The 21,478-nt window shown below is 43.0% G+C and overlaps 1 protein-coding gene across 5 annotated transcripts in view; it reads right to left on the reverse strand.

Moving 5' to 3' along the window:
- The window catches only part of ADAMTSL3 (ADAMTS like 3), a 363,845-nt gene that overhangs the window by 342,052 nt on the left and 315 nt on the right, over window positions 1-21,478 (reverse strand). For all 5 annotated transcript variants that reach the window (XM_017502246.2, XM_017502245.2, XM_017502242.2 and 2 more), the window contains exon 2: window positions 20,037-20,138. In XM_017502246.2, the coding sequence (XP_017357735.1) occupies window positions 20,037-20,105 (69 nt within the window). In that variant the 5' untranslated portion in view covers window positions 20,106-20,138. The remainder of the gene's footprint in view (window positions 1-20,036; window positions 20,139-21,478) is intronic.

Raw genomic sequence — 21,478 nt, forward strand, 5'->3', positions numbered from 1 at the left:
TTTCCTGGACTTGAATATTTGCCTGCCTTGCTAGGTTGGGGAAGTTTTCCTGGATAATATCCTGAAGAGTATTTTCCAGCTTGGATTCATTCTCTTCATCACATTCAGGTACACCTATCAAACGTAGATTTGGTCTTTTCACATAGTCCCACATTTCTTGGAGACTTTGTTCATTCCTTTTTGTCCTTTTTTCTTTATTCTTGCCTTCTCATTTTATTTCATTGAGTTGATCTTCGACCTCTGATATCCTTTCTTCTGCTTGGTCAATTCAGCTGTTGAAACTTGTGCATGCTTCGTCACGTTCTCGTGTTGTGTTTTCCAGCTCCATCAATTCACTTATATTTCTCTCTATGTTGTCCATTCTTATTAGCATTTCATCAAATCTTTTTTCAAGTTCTTTGTTTCTTTGCATTTGGTTAGAACATATTCTTTTAGCTCACAGAAGTTTCTTATTACCCACCTTCTGAAGTCTGATTCTGTCATTTCAACACACTCATTCTCCAACCAGCCTTGTTCCCTTGCTGGTGAGGAGTTGTCATCCCTTGTAGGAGGAGAGGTGTTCTGGTTTTGGGTGTTTTCATCCTTTTTGCACTGGTTTCTTCCCATCTTTGTGGATTTATCCACCTGTTGTCTTTGTAGTTGCTGACTTTCAGATTGGGTCTCTGGGTGAACTTCCAGTTTGTGGATGATGAAGTTATTTCTGTTTCTTAGTTTTCCTTCTAACAGTCTGGCCCCTCTGCTGTAGGACTGCTGAGGTCCACTCCAGGCCCTGCTTGCCTGGGGATCACCTGCAGCAGCTGCAGAACAGTAAGGGTTGCTACCACTTTCTTCTTCTGCTATCTTTGTCCCAGAAGAATACCTGCCAAATGTCAGTCTGATCTCTCCTTTTTGAGGTGACTCTTTGGACATACGGGGGTCAGGGAACTGCTTGAGGAGACAGTCAGTCCTTTATTGGAGCTCAAGTGCTGAGCTGTGAGCTCCGTTGTTCGCTCAGAGTTGCTGGGCAGGTACATTTAGGTCTGCCACAGCAGAATTCATAAACTCCTTTTTTTTTCCCCCTGGGTGCTCTGTCCCAGGGAGTTAGGGCTTTATTTATGAGCTTCCATTGTGCTGCTGCCTTTTCTTTTCAGGGCTGCCCTGCCCGGCGGGGAGGCAGCCTAGTCACTGTCTGCCTGCAGAGGCTTTGCGGAGCTGCTGTGTGCTCCGCCCAGCTGCCGTGTGAACTTCCCTGCAGTCCTGTTTATATGGGTGTAGTTAGAACTGCCTCAGCAATGGTGGCCCGCCTCTGTAATGGGGGACTCTCCCCTCTGCAATGGCAGGTTGCAATGGCGGGCTGCCTCAGCAGACTACCTCCTAGTGGTGGAGTGTCTCAGTAATGGTGGACGCCCCTCCCCAACAGAGCTGTACCCTCCTGGGTTCAGCTGTGCTTGCTGTGAAACTCTCAACCCAGAGCATTTTCAATTGCTGTGTTTTTTGTTTTTTTGTGTGTGTTGGGGGGGTGGGTCCAGCCAAGCCTGATCACCTGACTCCCTGACTCAGAGTCTGCTTTTTTTTTTTTTTTTTTTGAACGGTTGACTCTCTCCCAGGTGTTCCAGTCGCTGTTGAAAAGGCACCAGAATCTGTGTGATTTCCCATGTGGCGACTCACTACACCAGCTGAAACAGCGGTGCTGAAATTTGTGGCGCTTTTTTTGCCCAGGAATCTCCTGGCCTGGCTCCCTGTTTCAGTTCCTTTTTAAATCAGATGAATGGGTGATCTACCTTCCCGGGTCTCCAATCGCCAGCTAAAAGCGCACCCAGACTAGTGTATTTTGTGTGGAGAACCCCCGTGCCAGGCCGCCAGCAAAGCAGCCACGCCAGCCAAAACAGACACGCTGGCCGCTGGCAACCCATGGGTCTCCTCCGCCTGGGAATCTCCTGGTCCGTGGGCAATAAAAATCCATCTGGAAATGCGGTGTCCACTCACCCTCTGTGCTTTCTCTGGGAGCTGCAATCCTGAGCTGTTCCTAGTTGGCCATCTTAGGTCCTCCCTACATTTATATTAAAGTAAACTTCAGAATAAAGAAAAATATCAGAGACAGAGGAAAATTCCACCACTAAGAAGACATAGGAATTCTAAACGTGTATGCACCAAACAACAAAGTGAAGCAAAAACTGATAAAACTGAAAGTAAAATTATACTCAATGAAACTATACTTGAGGATTTCATCACCCTTCTCTCAGCAATTGGTTGAATAACTAGAGAGAAATCAGCAAGATTATAGAAGAACAAAACAGCGCCATCAACCAACAAAATCTAATTGACATCTAAAGAACACTCCACCCAACAATAGCAGAATATACATTTTTTTCAAGAGTGCCCGTGGAACATTCACCAAAATGGACCATATTCTTGGACACAAAACAAACTTCAATGCATTTAAAAGGATTAAAATCAGTCAGAGTCTATTCTTTGACCACAGTGGAATAAAACTAGACATGAGTAACAGAAAGGTAACAGGAAATTTTCCAAACACTGTGAAACTAAATAACGTGTTTCTAAATAATCCACAAGTCAAAAAGAAATTCTCAAAGTGTCTTTGTCCATTTGGGCTGCTTTAACAAAATATGACAAACTGGGTAGCTTGTAAAAAACAAATTTATTTCTCACAGTTCTGGAGAGTAGGAGGTCCAAGATCAAGGTGCCAGCAAGTCCAGTATCTGGCGAGGGCCTACTCTCTGGTTCATAGATGGTGTCTTTTCACTGTGTTTTCACATGGTAGAAGAGGCAAACAAGCTCCCTTTGGCCTATTTTATGAGGGCTTGATCTCGTTCAGGAGGGCTCTGTCCTCATGAGTTGATCACTTCCCAAAGGCCCCATCTCCTAATACCAAAACCTTGGAGGGTAGGATTTTAACATGAATTTGGAGGTGGACGGTCACAAGAACTTCAAATATCAGGAATGAATAGGATATCACTACAGATCCTGCAACCATTAAAAGGATAACAAGGAAATGCAACAAACAATTCTACAAAAAAAATTCAACAATTCGAAATGGACCCATTCCGTGAAAAACAAAAATTCCAAAATTCACCCAATATAAAATAGAGAGCCTGAATAGCACTATATCTATTAAGGAAACTGAGTTCATAGTTTAAAACATGTCAAAAATGAAATCTCCAAGTTTTACTGGAGAATTATACCAAACACTTAAAGAACATCAATCTCTTCAGAAAACAGAAGAGAGAACATTCTCCAACTCATTTTATGAAGACAGTACTAAAACCACACAATGACAGGACAGAAAAAAAAAAAAAAAAAAAAAAAAAAAAAAAAAAAAAAAAAAAAAAAAAAAAATCAAAGAAAAAAAAAAAAAAAAAAAAAAAAAAGAAAACAGCACATAAGTATCTCTTATGAATTTAGATGCAAAAATTCTCAACAAAATATGTAAATAGAATTCAGCAATATATATAAAAAGAATGACATGCCATGACCAAATGGAGTTTTTTTCAGGGATGCAAGGTTGGTTCAATACATAAAAATCAATCAATGTGATACATCAAACCAACAGCATTAAAAAAATATATCTGTAATCCCAGCACTTTGGGAGGCTGAGGCGGGCAGATCATGAGGTCAAGAAATCGAGACCATCCTGGTCAACATGGTGAAACCCCATCTGTACTAAAAATACAAAAAAATTAGCTGGGTGTGGTGGTGCACACCTATCGTCCCAGCTACTCGGGAGGCTGAGGCAGGAGCACTGCTTGAACCCAGGAGGTGGAGGTTGCAGTGAGCCGAGGTCATGCCACTGCACTCCAGCCTAGCGGCTGGTGATGGAGTGAGACTCAGTCTCAAAAAAAAAAAAAAAAAAAATATATATATATATATATATATATAAATCAGATATAAAACTGATACAGAAATAAAGGATTTCACATAATTAAACACCTATTTATAATTTTTTAAAAATTATTCCATGGACCTTATCCATGGGAATGGATTAGGGAGAGAAACTTATCATTAAGTTATCATTAACTTATCATTAAGTTTCTCTCCCTAATAATCAAGGACTCCTACTTTCTCTACTGTCCCTAACAATCAAGGACTTCCTACTTTTACCAGATATCAAGGCAGCACATAGTATTAGTCGTTAATTTTAGGTCTTATATAAATAAGCTAAAAGTCCTTGTATACAACCACCTTACAAACAGAAAGCAGGGAAGAAGCCATGAATTCTAAATGCTGAACAGAGATGAGGACTCCACTTGCACTTCTACTGCCAACCCTAGTCTTATATTAGTTTCCTTAAGATTGCTTCCTTTCTTGACCTTATCAGGGATTATTAGTCAATGGATTCATTAATTGCATCTCAGAATTCTGTGCTAATCCTGTTACAAAACAGAGCTGTGAGGTCAGTGAGTACTTCCACATGACAGCTTTAAAAAAGATGCCTATGTCCTGTGTGCCATGTGTCTTTTGAAGGACAAGCTTCCCTTGGTTATTCCTAGAGTGGAAAAAAACTGTTAACATCTAGGACAGTACCCCAGGGCTGGCCAATGAAGCATCTTGGGAGCCAAGGCTTACTCAATGCACTCTGTGTACTGGGAAGGGCATCAGAGAGGGTCAGCAGACAACGTAGAAAAAAAAAAAACACACAACAATGATGCAAACAAAGACAGAGATATTACCTTAGCCTGTCACACTCTAGGGATCCACCAATGCTCCACTGGGGAAAAACTGAGGATAGCATCAGTACACTATCTGTGTTGCTCTATGTCATACAAATATGAATGTGTGCCTGTCTATTTTTTTGTCAATTAACACTGTAATAAACCGTGGATAGTTCATTCCACAGTATAGGTTGGGTTTCTCTCCCTCTCCCCAAAAGCTTTGTTATCTTTTAAAGTGTCTGGTGCTAAGTACACTGCTAAGGACCCAGCACGCATCAGCAGTCATCAGCCAGGTACGCAGAGGGCACCACCTAGGTAAACAGCCCTTTCACAAACGGCCTGAACAGAGCCTGCCAGAGCATGGCCGCCTGCCACTCCATGCATTCCTTCCCTACTCCATGCACCAAAATGCTTTCCTGGCTCTGACAATGGAAGCTGCCAACGCATCCCAGAAAGTGTTTACAGCGCATGCAGCACAAGTGCCCTGCCTCTGGAGCTGTGAACGATGATGCTTGCCATACACTGGACCTCCCAGGGACGGGAAGGAGAGCTCCAAGGTCAGCTCAAAGTCACCAGTCTACCTCCAGGATGCAAGACCACAAAGCCTGTCCTGAGAATTAAGGCTGCTGCTCAGGTCCCCAGCAAAGGCTTGACCGGGCTCTGGGAAGGTCTGTTTCCCTTGGAAAGTCATGGCAAAAAGGAGCATTCGTTGCAAATGTCTCATTTATCCCTGTTCCATGGAAAGGACGCTCTGCATTTTAAGTATGAAGTGTTTGCTCTGAAAGAAATTTGGTTTGAATGGTAAAGGGCGTTGGACTTGTTTCATCTGCTCATCCTACACCTCTTTTCTCTTCTCTCTCAACTAGAGGGAATAATAACTACAAATGACTGCCAAAAAAATAGGCGACTTTCCTCCAGAAGGGTAGGCATGCCCCTCACATTCAGGCTGGCTTCTTTCCACTACTGTCTACAATCTGCACTCCCAGCAAATGGGAGTCATCCCTCAGCTTCATGGAGAATACACAAACCAGGCAGGAAGAGGCTCTTCACAAGCCCTGCCTTCACCTTAGCAAAAGATGCCAGCCGGGTATGGTGGCTCACGCCTGTAATCCCAGCACTTTGCGAGGCCTTGGCAGGCAGATCATCTGAGGTCAGGGGTTCGAGACCAGCCTGACCAACACAATGAAACCCCATCTCTACTAAAAAGACAAAAAATTAGACAGGCATGGTGGTGCACGTCTATAATCCCAGCTACTCAGGAGGCTGAGACAGGAGAATCTCTTGAACCCGGGAGGTGGAAGTTGCAGTGAGCCAAGATCGTACCACTGTACTCCATCCTGGGCAACAAGAGTGAAATTCTGTCTCAAAAAAAAAAAAAAAATTTTTTTTTTTTTAAAGATGCCAATAGTGCTTTCTCCTTTCCAAATGCACTTTGAATCCTAGCTTCCAGATCCCCTGGAGTACTAGCAAGTTTTGCTTATGATTTACACCCTTGCTTCATTGACACCTTATTTTTGCATTCTCACTTATATAGGTCACTCTTGTCATAAACTACAGGCTCGCAGAGTATCCATTTTATAACATAGCTTAAACTGTACTCCTAAATGAGCCATACCAACCCTCAGAATCCCCTACTCCGATTCCCAGGGTGGCCACTTCTATTTGGATTTAGGGTGACAGAGTTTAAAATGCCCAGGCTTCTACAGAGTTAACATTTTATTAGTGATATCAAATGCTAATAAGTTTACGGTCAGCAAGACACTCACCCAGGTTACTAATGGTACAACTTAGTAATAAAGAGAAATACTTGCTATACAAAGGTGTTAAATATCCCTTAATTGATAAAATTGTAAAAACTAAAAAGCAACCCAGAGGCAAAATCAGCAAATGGGAAGGCAACATTTAATCTTACCCAACAGCTAGGCCCATTATTCCTCTTAAGGAGAGAAGCATCTTTGCTTACAAAAAAAGCTAGGCAAGCATTTTGTGGCAGAGCTCCTGAGGACACAGATCAATGGGCGTCAAGAAAGCAAAAGAGATAGACTGCTTCCCACTAGAGCTAAATGGGAATTAGTGTGGAAGTGAAGAAGCAGAGGGAAAGAACTAGTGAAGAAGAGCTAGGGACAGCAGAACAATATTCTCCAATGCAGAGAATATAATTTATGGTCAAATAGCTGTGAAAATTTACAAAATGTCCAACTATCAAATGTCCTTGGGGCACACATAAAATTGAGCACCTTACTACATTTCAAAAAATAAAACCAAATAAAAGCCACATTCTCTGAAGAGAGAATAAATCAGAATGGCATTGCAAAATAACTTGAAGATTTTTTGAAAAAGTATAAAACATTTGCCTTTGCTGTCCTACCAGATTTTAACATTTCATGAAATAGAAGGCTTCCAGGAAAATACAAATTATCTTTTTGTATCTTATATTGATCAAAATGGATTAAAGAATCTGCAGAAATCCCATACACACCAATAACCATATAAAAAGTAAAGAGGATGTCAAAGAAGTACTGTCCCCAAAAAGTTCTGTGCCCTGTTTATTTCATTGGCAAGTTATTTCCAACCTTCAAGGAAAGGTTATTTCTGTGTAATTTAAACAGACCCAGAAAAGGAAAACTTATGTAAAGTACCCCAACGCATTTTACGAGGTTAGCCAAAATCTTGATATAAAAACCTGAAAAATATAGTACAAACCAACATCTTTTTTGAATACAGGTGTAGTAATTTTCAATAAAATATTTGCAAACCAAATCCAGCTGAATATTAAAAATATATATATATAACACGGCCAAGTACAGTTAATGCCAGGAACACAAGGATGATTTAATATTCAGAAACCTATTAATATGATTCCTCATGTTACTAGGTCAAAGGAATGAAAGAATATGAACATCTAGATAGTTCTGGAGAATGCTGATAACTAAGTATGCTGGGAATTGTAGTTTTATCTGTACACCATTGGCAATAGTTGGTTTCCCAGGAGATACTATCCGAGGAGAGCAGAGTTGCAATAGACATCAGTTGACAGGAATCAGGGACTTGTGCTGTCTCAGTTACTAGATACCAACCTCAAAACACACACAGGTAGACAGAGAATGGGGTCTATTAACCAGAGCAGTATTTTTTCACAATGTGAATACATTCCATAGTGGGTTATGAAATTAACTGATTAGGTCTTAGCCATTTTTTCATGGAATCAATTGGAATAGAATGAAATGAAATAGAATGGAAAAGAAAATCAAATAGGATAAGTATTGTTTCCCGAAACTTTTGTTAAGTAATATGAAAAACATACGTGTGTGTGTGTGTGTGTGTGTGTGTGTGTGTGTGTGTGTTCATAATATGCATTTCTTCCTGTGAGTCACAGTCAAAAAATTTAAATACCACCCACTGACCTAGGGGGTTAAGAGGAATTATTTTCGGATTTCTACTAATATAGACCTTGGTCTAGGATTCGAGTTAGAATTATGAATGAGGTACTAAATAGTAAATAAAGAATCAAAGCCTCTTTCTATTTTCTATGAACACCTTTCTTTATTATTATTGCTAATTTTTTGAGACAGAGTCTCACACTGCCACCCATGCTAGAGTACAGTGATGCAATCTCAGCTCACTGCAACCCCCGCCTCCCAGGTTCAAGTGATTCTCCTGCCTCATCCTCCTGAGTAGCTGGGACTACAGGCATGTGCCACCAAGCTTGGCTAATTTTTGTATTTTTAGCAGAGACAGGGTTTCGCCATGTTGGCCAGGGTGATCTCGAACTCCTGACCTAAGGTGACCTGCTCACCTTGGCATCCCAAAATGCTAGAGCTACAAGCGTCAGCCACCATGCTCAGCCCCTATTTTGTATAAACATCTATTTCATAAAGTAAGGCTGTGGCAGATCATGGAGACCTCATTTGTGTCAACTCCTCCAAAAGTCATAATTTCGTTTATGAGGGTTATGAAAGTGTGGTGATTAAGGCATGCTCTCTGGAACTAGGCTGCCTTAAAGAAAAGCTGCCACAATAGTACATTAGATTATTTTTGAAAAATACTCACTCCTCCAACACACACAGATAAAATCTCCACGGGAGGAGCATACTCCCCTGTCCAAGAACTTCAGACAAGGCCGTGTAACTTGCTCTGGCCTCTGGCCTCATAGTAGGTAAGGGTGCTTCCCTATTCCCTGACTGTGGCTTCAGCTATGTGAGTTGCTTTGGCCAGTGGGATGTTAGCAGAAATAACATAAGCAGAAGCTTAGAAGACTCATGTGCATTTGGGTTTTTTGTATCTCTGTCATTACCAAGAAAAAGAAATATGTTCTGGTTAGTCTCCTGGTCCAAGGAGAATGGAAGACCCACAGAGCAGAGCCCTATTAAGAAGAGAGTACCCATCAGAACAGAATGTTCACAAGATTGGTGTACACAGATTTTTAAAAGTAGCAAGAAACAGAAGCAAAATGTAGTCAAAGAACATGTATTACTAAATAAATTACTCCAAAAAAAACAGTCAAAAATACATTATGGACAATGTGATCTTTCTTTTTAAAAGCTCAGGTAGAAACAGGAGCTTAAAGGAAACATTGCAAGACAACAGAAAAAGTGAGCATAGGAAAAGAATGGCAAAAATAAAAATGAAAACATTACATATTTGACTACCACAGTTTTTTAAAGTTCCTGAAACACACACATACAAAGATAAAATATAATTTACACAGAAATTGTTTATATCATGTCCTAATATGACACTGAGAATGAGGAAGAAATCATGTAAGTATAGTGTCAAAGTGAGAAAAAAACAGAGAAAATATCAGATTGACCACAGACTCTGCAGCCTCTTCATTAATACTCAATGCCAAAAAACAGAATCAGTATTTACAAAGACCTGAAGAAAAAGAGTGAGAAAAGTTTTCTTTAATTACATTGTGGAACATTTTTCTGTTCTCATTTTCAAAATGTTAACTATGCATATGTTAGGTCTCCTTTGTCATCATTTTCCTTTCACCATTTGTATTTTTGCTTTTTACATTTCATCTTGTTGGGTGCATATTTTGTCTAGCATTTTCCCAAATGTTTTATTCCATGGTACTTATTTTTGTTGTTTCTAGTGGGGTCAGCTGTTTGCTGAAGAACAGCGTAAAGACGACATGGGGTATGAGACAGAGAATGAATAGAGTAGTCCCTAACTTTCATTCTGCTTTAGTGTTTACTGTTTGGTACTTTAAGATCCATTAGTAATATCCATGCAATGGCGGAATACTGCCTACAGTTTCTAGTAGGCACTAAAATAAAACTAAATAGTCTAAAACTTCATTTTCTAGTGTTTTAGAAAGTGACACTAAATATGTTATTTTCTTTTCTCTGGAGTCCTATCTTCCTCTCATTTTCAGCACTCAAAAGTCAGTGGGGATCTCAAGAGAGCCTCTAACCTATAGGCTCTTTGTTATGGGAAGTGTTGCTCTACCACCCCACCGACCCGTTCATCTGACTTCACCTCCAGCAGTCTCCCTCTGTAGGAGACTATGTTGTATACTTAGACAATAACATTTTTGTCAATAAGGGTTCCTTTTCAATTCTATGTATCTTGCAATTTTTGCTGTCAAACTGGGCCTTTTTGGGGACAATACCTGCTTCTTCCAAGTCCCACTCAGGGCCACCAATTTCACTGTTCTTACAAAAGTTTATTACCTAGGAACAATTATGACAGTCGTCCTTACTGCTCAGAATCCAAGGAAACACACGTCAGCCTTCAGGATCCTCCCTCCCCTACAATTTGTGTTTGGAAGTTGGCACCACTTCCTTGCTTCATCAGAGATCAACTGTTTTGCTGTTGTTTGTTTTACGCAGTGTTAAGAGAAGGAAGTTTTGTTACTCCTCCATTATGCCACATGCCATTTAAAACAACAGGATTTTTTTTTACTGGAATATGATCAAAAATTTAAAGACCTAGACTGGTCAAAACCACAATAATGAAGGCAGGTCTTGCCTTAGTGAATACCAACGCATTTCAGCACATTACTATAACGGCACAGGAAAAGACCGAAAGACTAACTGACTAAATATATTCTAAAATAAAGATTTAAATATTTAAAAAGAAATATAAGACTAGGTGACAATATAGATGTCTATACATTTTCTCCCAACATGAAGTTACTTCTGAGCATGACAAAGGTAGAAAGTTCAAAACTTAAAAGACTCCTAGACTACTTACAGTTTTGAATGTCAATATATCAAAACATAAACAAAAATAAAATATAAATGACAAAATGGGAAAATTATTTGCAGCATAAGACAAAAATTAATACTCTTTGTACCTAAAGAGTACTTACAAATTAGTAAGATTCTCATACAAAAATGGGCATACATATAAAGATGACAATTTATTTGTCTATTTCTTTTTTTTTTTTTTTTTTTTTGAGACAGCGTCTCACTCTGTCACCCAGGCTGGAAAACAGTGGCACAATCAGAGCTCACTGCAGCCTCAGCCTCCCAAGTTCAAGTGATCCTCTTGCTTCAGCCTCCCAGGTAGCTGGGACCACGGGTGCATACTACCACACCCAGATAATTTATCTTTATCTTTTGTAGGGATGGGGGTCTCCCTATATTGCACAAACTGGTTTTGAACTCCTGGGCTCAAGCAATCCTACCTCAGCCTCTTAAAGTGCTGGGATTACGGGTTTGGCCATTGCGCCTAACCTGTTATTCCATTTCTAATGCCTTAATGAGACAATACACAAAAAAAAAACAGTACTACAAATGGCCCAAAAGTAATTAATGTCTCACTAATAAAATTTCCTTAATCTTATAGTGACAATTATTGCAAGGTGAGCATAGACATTAATGGAATTTTCTAAAAGACAATTTGTAGTATCTTAAAGGTCTTAAAATTTCACAAACTTTTTGACCCAAAATTATGTCTTAACAATCATTTCTTTGAATACATTTCAATGCTCAGTAGCGAAGAATTGGTCAAAAAAACATGACACATCCAAATGATGTAACATCAGGAATACATTTAATATTATTATAGGGAAATATTTAGTGATGTAAAAATATTCCTCACAACGTTAAATTTTTTTAAATAGTTCTCAAAATAGAGTATAGTCACTATTTAAAGGATACATATATGTTAATATTCTAAGAAGAATATTGGAAACATATACAACAAAATCCAAACAATTAGTAGAATTAAAGGTAATGCTAATTTTCATCATTGCCTCTTCCTGTGTTTTCTACATTTTTATAATGAATAGGTGCTATGTTTCTAAATTTTTTTAAAAAGGTAACTTCAAAAGAGAGTGAAGAGAATTTAGAGCCCCTTAATACTGTAAATAAATGTTCTTTTATTAGTAAAATAGTTATCTTCCTTGTTTTTAAATTATTTTCCAAATAAAATGCCATTTTATTTGTAGATAAAGTCTTGGAGAATAAAAGCATTTCTGAGTATTTGACCACAATAATTTATAGCATACGTTGGCTGGAGCTGTTCAGTGCTGACAAATTCCAGAAAGTAACTGCATGAAATACTTGGAGAGGAAACTGCTTTATGTTTCCATGCTATTTATGGAAATTAGCATCTTTGTAAAAATAAACTGAAAGCAATCACAATCATAAACCTTGAAATGTGGTTTCCATAAGATTTTAGCCTTGGTGCTTTAAGATCCATTAGTAATGCAATGGAGGAATACTGCCTACGTTTTTTCTGTTAGGAAACAATTACATGTAATTGGTTTTTTCCTCTTCTATCTTCAATCTCTTTCTTTCTCCTGGCTGCTTTCCTTTTGGAGCACAAATATACTGAAGTATACTCTGCTAAGGAAAGCCTCTCTAATGACCCTGCTTCTTTCCCAAAGAGTAATATACACTTCCTTTATTCAGCGCCTCACCTTCCCCCAAAGTGAGGACTCCATGTATTTCCCCCAAACTACTCTTTCAAATGTAACCAATTATTCCCCAAGATCAGGGTGAAATTCCACCTTCATGTGTCCCTAACACTTGTTCGGAACCTGAAGGAATTCTGATTCCTCCCTCTACCTCAATTCCATGTAATCACTTACCAAGTTCTACTTCTTCCGGTTCTAACATCATCCCCACGCTCATATCCTCTTGTCTACAACTAACTCTCCACCCAGTTTGCTCTTGAAAACTGAGTTTAAGGTCTCATTATTGCCTGCCTGGAAGAGGGCTCCCAATTGTCTTTTGCTGGTAAGTGTGTCCCCAGTGGTCCAATGGTGTCTCAGTGGTGCCTCCACCACCTCCTGATCAGCAACCACAGGACTCCATGTTACCAACTGAGTAAAGTCCTTTACATGCCCTTCAAGGTCATCCCCAGGGTAGCCACGAACTGCCTGGGCTTAAGCAACCCTCCTCCCTCAGCCTCCCGAGTAGCTGGGACTACAAGCACAGGTATCATACCAGGCTTTTAAATTTTTTGATAGGCATGAGGTCTTGCTATGTTTTCCAACCTGATCTCAAGCTTCTGGCCTCATCTATCTTCCTGCCTTGGTATCCCAAAGTGCTTGGATCACAGATATGAGCCACTGTGCCCAGACAGACTATCTTTGTTTATGCTTATCTCATACGCCATGCTGCCATGTCTCTACTCTTCAAACACACAGCATCAATGGAAACTGAGAGGAGGAAACATTTAAAAGACATCTCTGAGATGGGACAAATGGGAGTTAGTCACTGAATGGGTACAGGGCAGGGGAAATAAATAAGAAGCCATCTACAGTGATGCCAGGCTCTGGCTCAAATGGCTGGCTGATGGAGAATCTAGGTACAGCAAGAGAGTGTGGTGAGAGATAAGGATTTTGGTTTGAGAAGCATTGTGCTTGACACCACCAAGGAACTGTCTGGTGCAAGGTAGCTCATGAATATATTGGTCTGCAACTCATTGAAGAGGCAAACAGAAACCTCTCTGAGGTGCTGAGCGTCTTCCATTTCGGAGGAGCCCTTGAGTTTAAAAAAAAGAAAGAAAGGAAGAAGAAAGCCAAAGCAGAGTTGTCAAGATTGCGTTTATTTTTAATGTTTACATTTAACAGTTAATGTAAAATAATGGACAACTTTTTATCTTTTCGGTATATATAATGCTATTTGAAGAAAACCTCAAAAGTTTACATTTGAGAGACTGCATCATCACAAGACCTGGGTCTCCACGTGGTAACCCCCAGGCAGGAGTCTCTGGAGAGATGGAGGCTGCCTGGGAGAGCATGTGGAGGGAGAGAGGGGAGGGCAAAGGCAGAGCTCTGGAATTGAGGAGCATTTTTAAAAAGCCATAAAGGAGCCAAAGAAGAGTGAGATGGAAAGGGCAGAGAGGTAGAAAGAGAACAAGGAGCGTGGGGATCACAGGTGAAACACAAGGAGAGTGCTCCTATTTATTCTCCCACTGGATTCTCACTGGATCTAGCAAATGACTCTGTCTTGCAGATTTCCAGGTTTCAGGGCAACTTGGTAATAAAGTAGAGTCTGCATCCAGGACAGCCCAAGATCTTCCTGCTCAGACTGCATCACCAGTATCAACACAGACTGGAATACCGAGCCAAAATCACGGGAAGTACACTTATGACGTAAAACCTAGAGCTCTGGCAAAGCTCTGCGCAGAACTGAAACGGGAGGAAGGGCACAGTGTGTATCACGTGTGCAGCAAAGCGCAGTACACTAAAAAGGATTATTCAAAGGAACTACTCAAACAAGTGAGCAAAGATGTGAGCATAAGATGTTCATTTCAGGTGCCTGATGGTAAACACACGTGAACAAAACATCCAGGAAGCAACCTGAATGTTCAATAAAAAAATATGTGTTTAAATAACACAAAGTGCCATTTATGGCATTATGGTATATCTGTAAGAACAATGGGACACAGCCATTAGAAATGAAAATGATGAAAAAGAGAAACACCCATAGAGACGGGGGGTACCTGCAGGGAGAGAATGGCTGTCCACTCCGCAGATGGACAACTGCTTAGGCCGTGGGCCTGCTGCTCTCTCCCTGGGTCTGTCAGAGCAGGAAAGGAGAACTGAAGGGAGCTGGCAGGACAAAGAGAGGAGGCAGCATTGAAGCATTCCATCTTCCCACTGTCTGGCACAGTAAGATGCACGCATTTCCTATGTGTCAGGTGGGCTACACCAGAGGGAGCTGGGTTTGAGCTCTCCAGCCAACACTCCCTCCAATAAGGCTGCCTGCTAGGTGAGAAGACTCCAGCAGCAAGTGGCAAGCTGGGGCTGGACTACCTGCTGCAGGAAGTGTCTCACAGAGCCCTCTGAAGAACTCACATCTGCTACCCAGAGGGCAGAGGGTTGAGAGAGAGCTGGAGCAGCAGTGACAGCTACCAGAGAGAGGCATCCAGTTAAGAGGTGATTGCCCTTATCCCCTTCCCCTCTCCTTGTTTCCTACCCTTGGAAAGCTGAATCTAGAAGCAATAAAAAGAAGAAGTATTTCAGAACCAGTCCCCACCACACCCTTACCACTCCATGGTAGGGGGAAAAGAGCCCTGTGCAACTTCAGGTACCTGAAGCCATTTGTCAAGCCCAGACTACAGGAAAGGGAGACAAGATTTAAATCAAGTTGAGAATCAAAACTTTAAATGAACTGAATGTTTAATAACCAAAATTGAATCTTCCTAGGTTCCACTAAGGGATGGGAAAGGGCAATTTCACAAGGCATGGCTAGACCAATGACTGACTCCACATTTATACCTTACTGAAATGAGACTTCTCAATAAATCTGTCTTTCAGAGGCCCCAGTTTCCCAGATCACCCAATACGGGCAACACTCAGACACGAAGTTATGACTTGTCAATGGGTAAAACCCAGCCAAATCTAAGCTGACCTAAAAGAAATTATGTCCCACGTCAGAGTCAGGGCTACCTTGAGCTGATTTATCCACAGAGACAGTTCCCTGAACCCCGACCCAGGACTGCCTTCCTTAGGATCCCATCCTCCACTGCCCATGATTGACATGATCGAGGGTGATAGCAAAAGCAGGGGTAATTGGGGAACTTGGACGGTGAGACTGCTATGGAACGTGAGATTTTTGTAGAAGGTGGGTAAGAGGTCTGAGCTAAGCCACCAACACTCAAACGGCACTTCTTTTGTCCTCATGTCAATTCTGTGACTTTGCCAGCCTCTCTCAGCACCTATGATTGCGCCAGGAGGTGAAGAAGGGGTGCCTGTGTTGGCAGCAGCAAGGAGGTCAAGATTCAAAGCCCACCCCTGACATCCTGCATTAGTTCCTCTTGGTGCTGTAACAAATTACCACAAATGTAGGTCTTAAGACAATACAAGTTTATTCTTTGACAGTTCCAGAGGTCAGAAACCTGAAATGCGTTTTTATAGGACTAAAATCAAGGTGTCACTACAGCCAGTTACATCTGACAACTTGAACAGAAAATCCATCCCTTACCTCTTCCAACTTCTAGAGATTGCTGCCATGTCTTAGATTCTGGCTACATTCCTCCAGTCTCTGGCTTCCATGGAGCATCTTCTATTTCCTCTGCCTCTGACTCTCCTGTGGCTCTCTTATAAGGACTGCTTATAAGATTGTATAATCCAGGATAGTCTCCCCATTTCAAGATTCTTAATCACATCTGCCAGGTCCTTTTTGCCACATAAGGGAATACTTACGAGTTGCAGGGATTAAGACATGGACATATCTGGGGGCTATTAGTCATCCCATCACACATCCCAAGGACATCCACACTCTCAGCCTGGCAGCTCCAGCAAATATTATGAGGATGGCAAAAGGAGCTCAAAGGTCATCTACCCAAGACCACTAGGCCTTCCATTCCCACCCTCTCTCAAAGCCCTCTGCAGGATCAGCCTTCAGCCTCAGGATCAGAAACAAAATGTTAAACAACTCTGTCCTATACTTATGCACTAACAAGACCCTGGGGACAGGACTTGAGCCAACTCAGATATTGCTTATTTTACAAGTTGTGTTTTGAAATTTTCAAAATCCTCCCTGCAGAGGAGGTCACCACAGAGTTATAAGACCTCCCAGAACGTCTTCATCCAAATTCCTCCTGCCTTTCAAAGCTGTGACCTCGAGGGACCTGTTCCAGTAGATATCTATGAACTTGGCAGTGGAGACAGTCAAAGATCAAGTCATTCTTCTGAAAAGGCTATTCTATCCAGAGTCACAGGAAAGGGGACAGGACAGTTTGCCAGATAATCTGAACAGTACAGCACCTCCCCAGAGGAAAACATGGTGGAGGGCCACTCAGATATACATGAAGCCATCTTGACATGGTTGTTTAAAGAGATAATCATAAGCCAAGTGAGCAATGTCAAAACAATTTCTAAAGGCACTTGGCCAGGGAGCTACAAAGCCATCCTATGGCAATTAAATTAGTGAACAGATGAGGTTGTTTACTCTTCTCCTGGGCAAGAGAAAAAAAAAGGGGGGGGGAGGCAAGCTGTAATTCAGGGGACCGTCAACACAGGACTCATCTTCAAGGTGTTCAGGATAAAGTTTGAAAAGCTCTCAAATATTCCAGGCCGGAAGAGAGAGTAGGAACAGTAGCTGCTATCTTCTCTGGGAAAATCAGGTCCCTAAGGAGAAGGCTGGAGCAACGGGAAGCTTCCAGGGCCTGTGAGACAGGAAGAAGGGAGGCCGCTCCGGCTGCCTGGGTGAGAGAAACAGTGAGCAACTCCAGGAATGGTCCAGAATGAGTCAGAAAAACAAGGAGCTGCCAGCTTCATACCTTATTCTGCAATCGATCACAATTATTTGTGGGCAGTGACTATAAGAATTTACATTTTAACTGATTCAGTCAAGAAAATGTATTTGTGGCCGGGCGCAGTGGCTCACATCTGTAATCCCAGCACTTTGGGAGGCGGAGGTGGGCAGATCACTTGAGGTCAGGAGTTCGAGGCCAGTCTGGCCAACATGGCAAAACTTCATCTCTACGAGTAATACAAAAATTAGCTGGGTGTGGTAGTGTGTGCCTGTAATCCCAGCTACTCAGAGACTGAGCACAAGAATCACTTGAACCTGGGAGGCAGAGGTTGCAGTGAGCCAAGATCGTGCCACTGCACTCCAGTGTGGGCAACAGAGTGAAACCGTGTCAAAAAGAAGAAGGAAGGAAGGAAGGGAGGGAGGGAGGGAAGGAAGGTGGGGAGGAAAGGAAGGTGAGGAGGAAGGAAGGAGGGAAGGAAAAAAAAAGAAAGAAAATCTATTTGTTATTAATGCCTCAGCCTCACAAATCTATTAGTTTTCTACCAACCACCTGGTGGCAGCACTTACGAAGCAAGAGTAGACGCTACAGAACACCTTAAGACCCACCCAACACCAGCTTTGAGACAGGCGGCTTTGAGTCAAACCCACGCTGACTCTAGGGGACAAAAAAAAAAAAAAAGAGTGTCCAAGCCATGGACAGGGTCCCAGGGCTGACCTACCACGTTTCATCAGAACCATCTCTCAGGGCTTATGGTGAGACTGCCCTAGCCACGCCCACCCACACCTCGCGGAGATCAGGCTCGCCATGGCTGATACCTCTTGAGCGTCCCCTACAGGCTCCACAACGGAAAATACAGGCACTGCACTTGCTTCAAGCTTCTAATGCTGACAAGCAGCAGCAACAGCAGAATGCTGACATTTATTGTACGCTTACTACGTGCCAGACGCCGTTTGGTTTGCTTTTTCACTTTCTTCCACTTCGCAATGGATTAACTCCTCCAAACAATTCTGAGGTCTATACTAACATTATCAAGTCTGTAAAGATGAGAAAACTGAGACGCGATGCAGAGATGTTTGTGTGACACAGTGATGAGACAGTAGAGCTGGGATTCGAACAGTGGGTGGCGTGAGTGATGAAGACCGCTGGTCTGAAATCTCCTTCTATGACCTTCTATGCACACTGCCTCGATACATGGAAACAGCACTGCCACAGGCATACAGATATGGAAAAATCCAAAAGAGGTCAGTGAGTGATTCAAGCTGGGCAAACACTGTCCTTGGCCAAAGGTCAACAGACTGCCTCAAAGCACATTTAACTTTTACAGGGTGAAAGAAGACCAAATGAAACTCTGTGCCTTGAAGGCTTAGCCCCATTTGATCAGGAACAGATCTCTGAAGCTCTCAAAGCCTGTTTCAGATCTGCTGATGAGACAGAAACAAGTCTCTACCCTTCACTTCAACAGTCGTCTCACTAGCCAGAGAACCTGAAAATCATCCTGAAAAGACTTTCTAACAAAAGAGCTCTATTAATATGATTATGGAATAGCATCAATAAAATGGGATAATGGGGAGAAGATGCACCTTGCTGCTCTTTGTTTGTCACAATTCACAGGGCATTGGAGCTGAAAGAGGCCTTAGAGACGCTAAGTCCAAGAAAGTGAAACAAGAGGCAGAGAAATTTGGTTCATTTATCTCAGGGTATATATCTTGATTCATGCATGCATACTTACTTAACAGACATTTAAGCCCTTAAATGACAAGTCCCTTGCTAAACCCTGAGTGTACTCAGGCCACCAAGCCATGTATCTGAGAAGTTATGTCTGCAGGGAGGGATTGTTCTAGTTCACACGAGACACTGTATGGGGCTAGCTGCAGCCCTTGGGACACAATACTAAGATGTGCCCTGCCTTTAGATCTGGCGCTGCAAACTGCTTGGCTGAATCCAGGCTGCAAACATATTTATCTGCCTTTCAATGCTTTAAAAACTGGGAAATTTGGTAAGAAATCGAGATGATTCAGCTATTTTGAAAAATAAGACCTGGCAATCCTGGTCTTGCGTCTCCACTTAGTAACGATCTGATAGAGTTGAGTAGAGGTTGCTCTTAATAGATGGAGTAGGTGTTCTGCACTTTGTCACTGTCTCCATTACTCCCTAATGTCTCTTAGGCAATGCTAGCCTCGCTCCTTTGTTTTAGTCTATCCCATAGACAAATAAAGATACACTGCATGAGCCGGGTCCTCCTAGGTTGGTTGGAAAAGACAGCAGAAGTCTAAAGAGAGGAGTGCAGGATAAGACAGTAGGATATGTGATGATAGACGTAAACTCAGAATATTTATTTAGTGGCTTAGCTACGGCCAGAGTCTGGCTCTGCCCATTAATCTGTCCTAGTCTCCAGCAACCCAGCCTCTACTGGGCACATGCAGACAGCCATTCTAGTCTGAAATGACAGAGTCCATCACAGCCCCAGGTCATCGATGGCGCATGGTATCCACCGTGCTAGTAAGGGCCTGTTCAAGATTCAGAAAGAACCCAAAGGATCTGGAGAATCTCTTATAGCTAAACCAACCAGAAACACCACTGGCTGGAGGTAGGAAAGAAAGTTTGGTTCTCTGGTATAGTAATAACACTAACCGTGCCACATCTTAGGTAGTCTAGAATAATGCTTCTAAGTAAGCAGAGGGATGTCCACCGTTTCCCTTCCCCTCCCTATGACCTTACCTGCAGGAGGGTACAGTGCATGAAGACCATCCCTATCAGCAGCCACCAGGGGCTCGTCCAGGAAGCCATGGGGTCTGGTCTCCTGCAGGTCTCAGTTGTAGCCTACAGAAGAGGAAACAGTTGATTACTAACCAGCTCTGGCCCCCACGGCAGTAACCATGACTTAAGAGACCCATTAGATGGGGGGACCCTGAAGCCCAGACACTGTTGTGGAAAGGTTTGTGTTGGCCAAGGATGGGGCTGCCCACTGCAGGGTGAGGGTAACTGGGCTCCCTTTAGGAGGTCCACATCAAGGTCAGGCGAGGGCTGGACCTGTCTCAGTGGGCAACTCATACCTCCAGCCCTTCAGCAGCTGAGGCATCCCCGCCCCAGCCACCTCCGAGCCCATCTGTCAGCAGCAGGGTGTGGCTATTGGCATTTGACTCAGGAAGCCAGCACAGAGCCAAGGTTTAGGCCAGCTTCTGCTACTCACGGCAAAAATGAGTCTAAGACAATGAACGCAGCTCAGAGAGGGAAAGGACCTGCCTAAGGTCACACAGCAAGATAGTGATATTTTAGGACTGGAACGCAGATCTTCTGGTAGTTCAAGGCTTTCCTCTCTAGATGACACCGTGCGTGCGCCCTCGAAGTCCCGCACCCACAACCAGAGAGATGCCTGAGAGCTAGGTTCAGGGAGGTTTGGAGGACAGCCCCCGGGCCAGCCTAACACAATCTCCTAAAAGTAGGTGAGGGCTCGCCAGCAGAGGTCAGCTGAAACCAGGAGGGAAGCAAGGTCTTTTTCCCTTACTTTTCCTGTCAATTACAGGGAAATCAGTATGAGTTGAGATTGGAAAAGCCGAGGTCACACTCGACTCTCGCTTCGCCTGGCGGGCGCCTTGGCGGAGCTGGTGTCCGGGGGCGGGTCGGTGGCTTCTCTCCATCTGGAGAAAGCATTAAGGGCCTGGCCTAATGCGATCCGCAAATGTGCTGCTGTTTCCGACCTGAGGCGGCGACTCCCGGCTGGAGGGAGGCGGCCAGTGCGGGGCCCTGGGACCTTACGCCCCCCTCGCCCACTCGCACCAGCCTTCCTAGCTCACACTCCTCCGACTACCCGCTGCCTCGAAGTCACTCCTCCAGCGCCCCGCCGCCTCCCGGCCGTGCCCACGCCCACTTTCCGCGAGCACGCGTCGCCTCAACCCCCGGCGCCTGGGCGATCGCTACCCAATGGCCAACCGGCCGGACCTTCGGACGCGCGAGGTTTCTGTTAGTAAGTTCCAATCCTGAAAAACTCCAACCCTGTGGAGTTCCCCCGTAATCAAGAATGCCCCTCAGCCAGCGAAGTGCCCCCCGAAACACTCTCCGTGAATCTCCCAGCACGCCACGGAGAGCGCCCGACCCGAGGTGCCCAGCAGTGAGGAGCATCCCAGTCCTGAGGCCAATGGGCACGCCCCGACTCTGCTTGG

Source organism: Cebus imitator, unplaced genomic scaffold (genome assembly GCF_001604975.1).
Source record: "Cebus imitator isolate Cc_AM_T3 unplaced genomic scaffold, Cebus_imitator-1.0 Scaffold295, whole genome shotgun sequence".
Lineage (NCBI taxonomy): Eukaryota > Metazoa > Chordata > Mammalia > Primates > Cebidae > Cebus > Cebus imitator.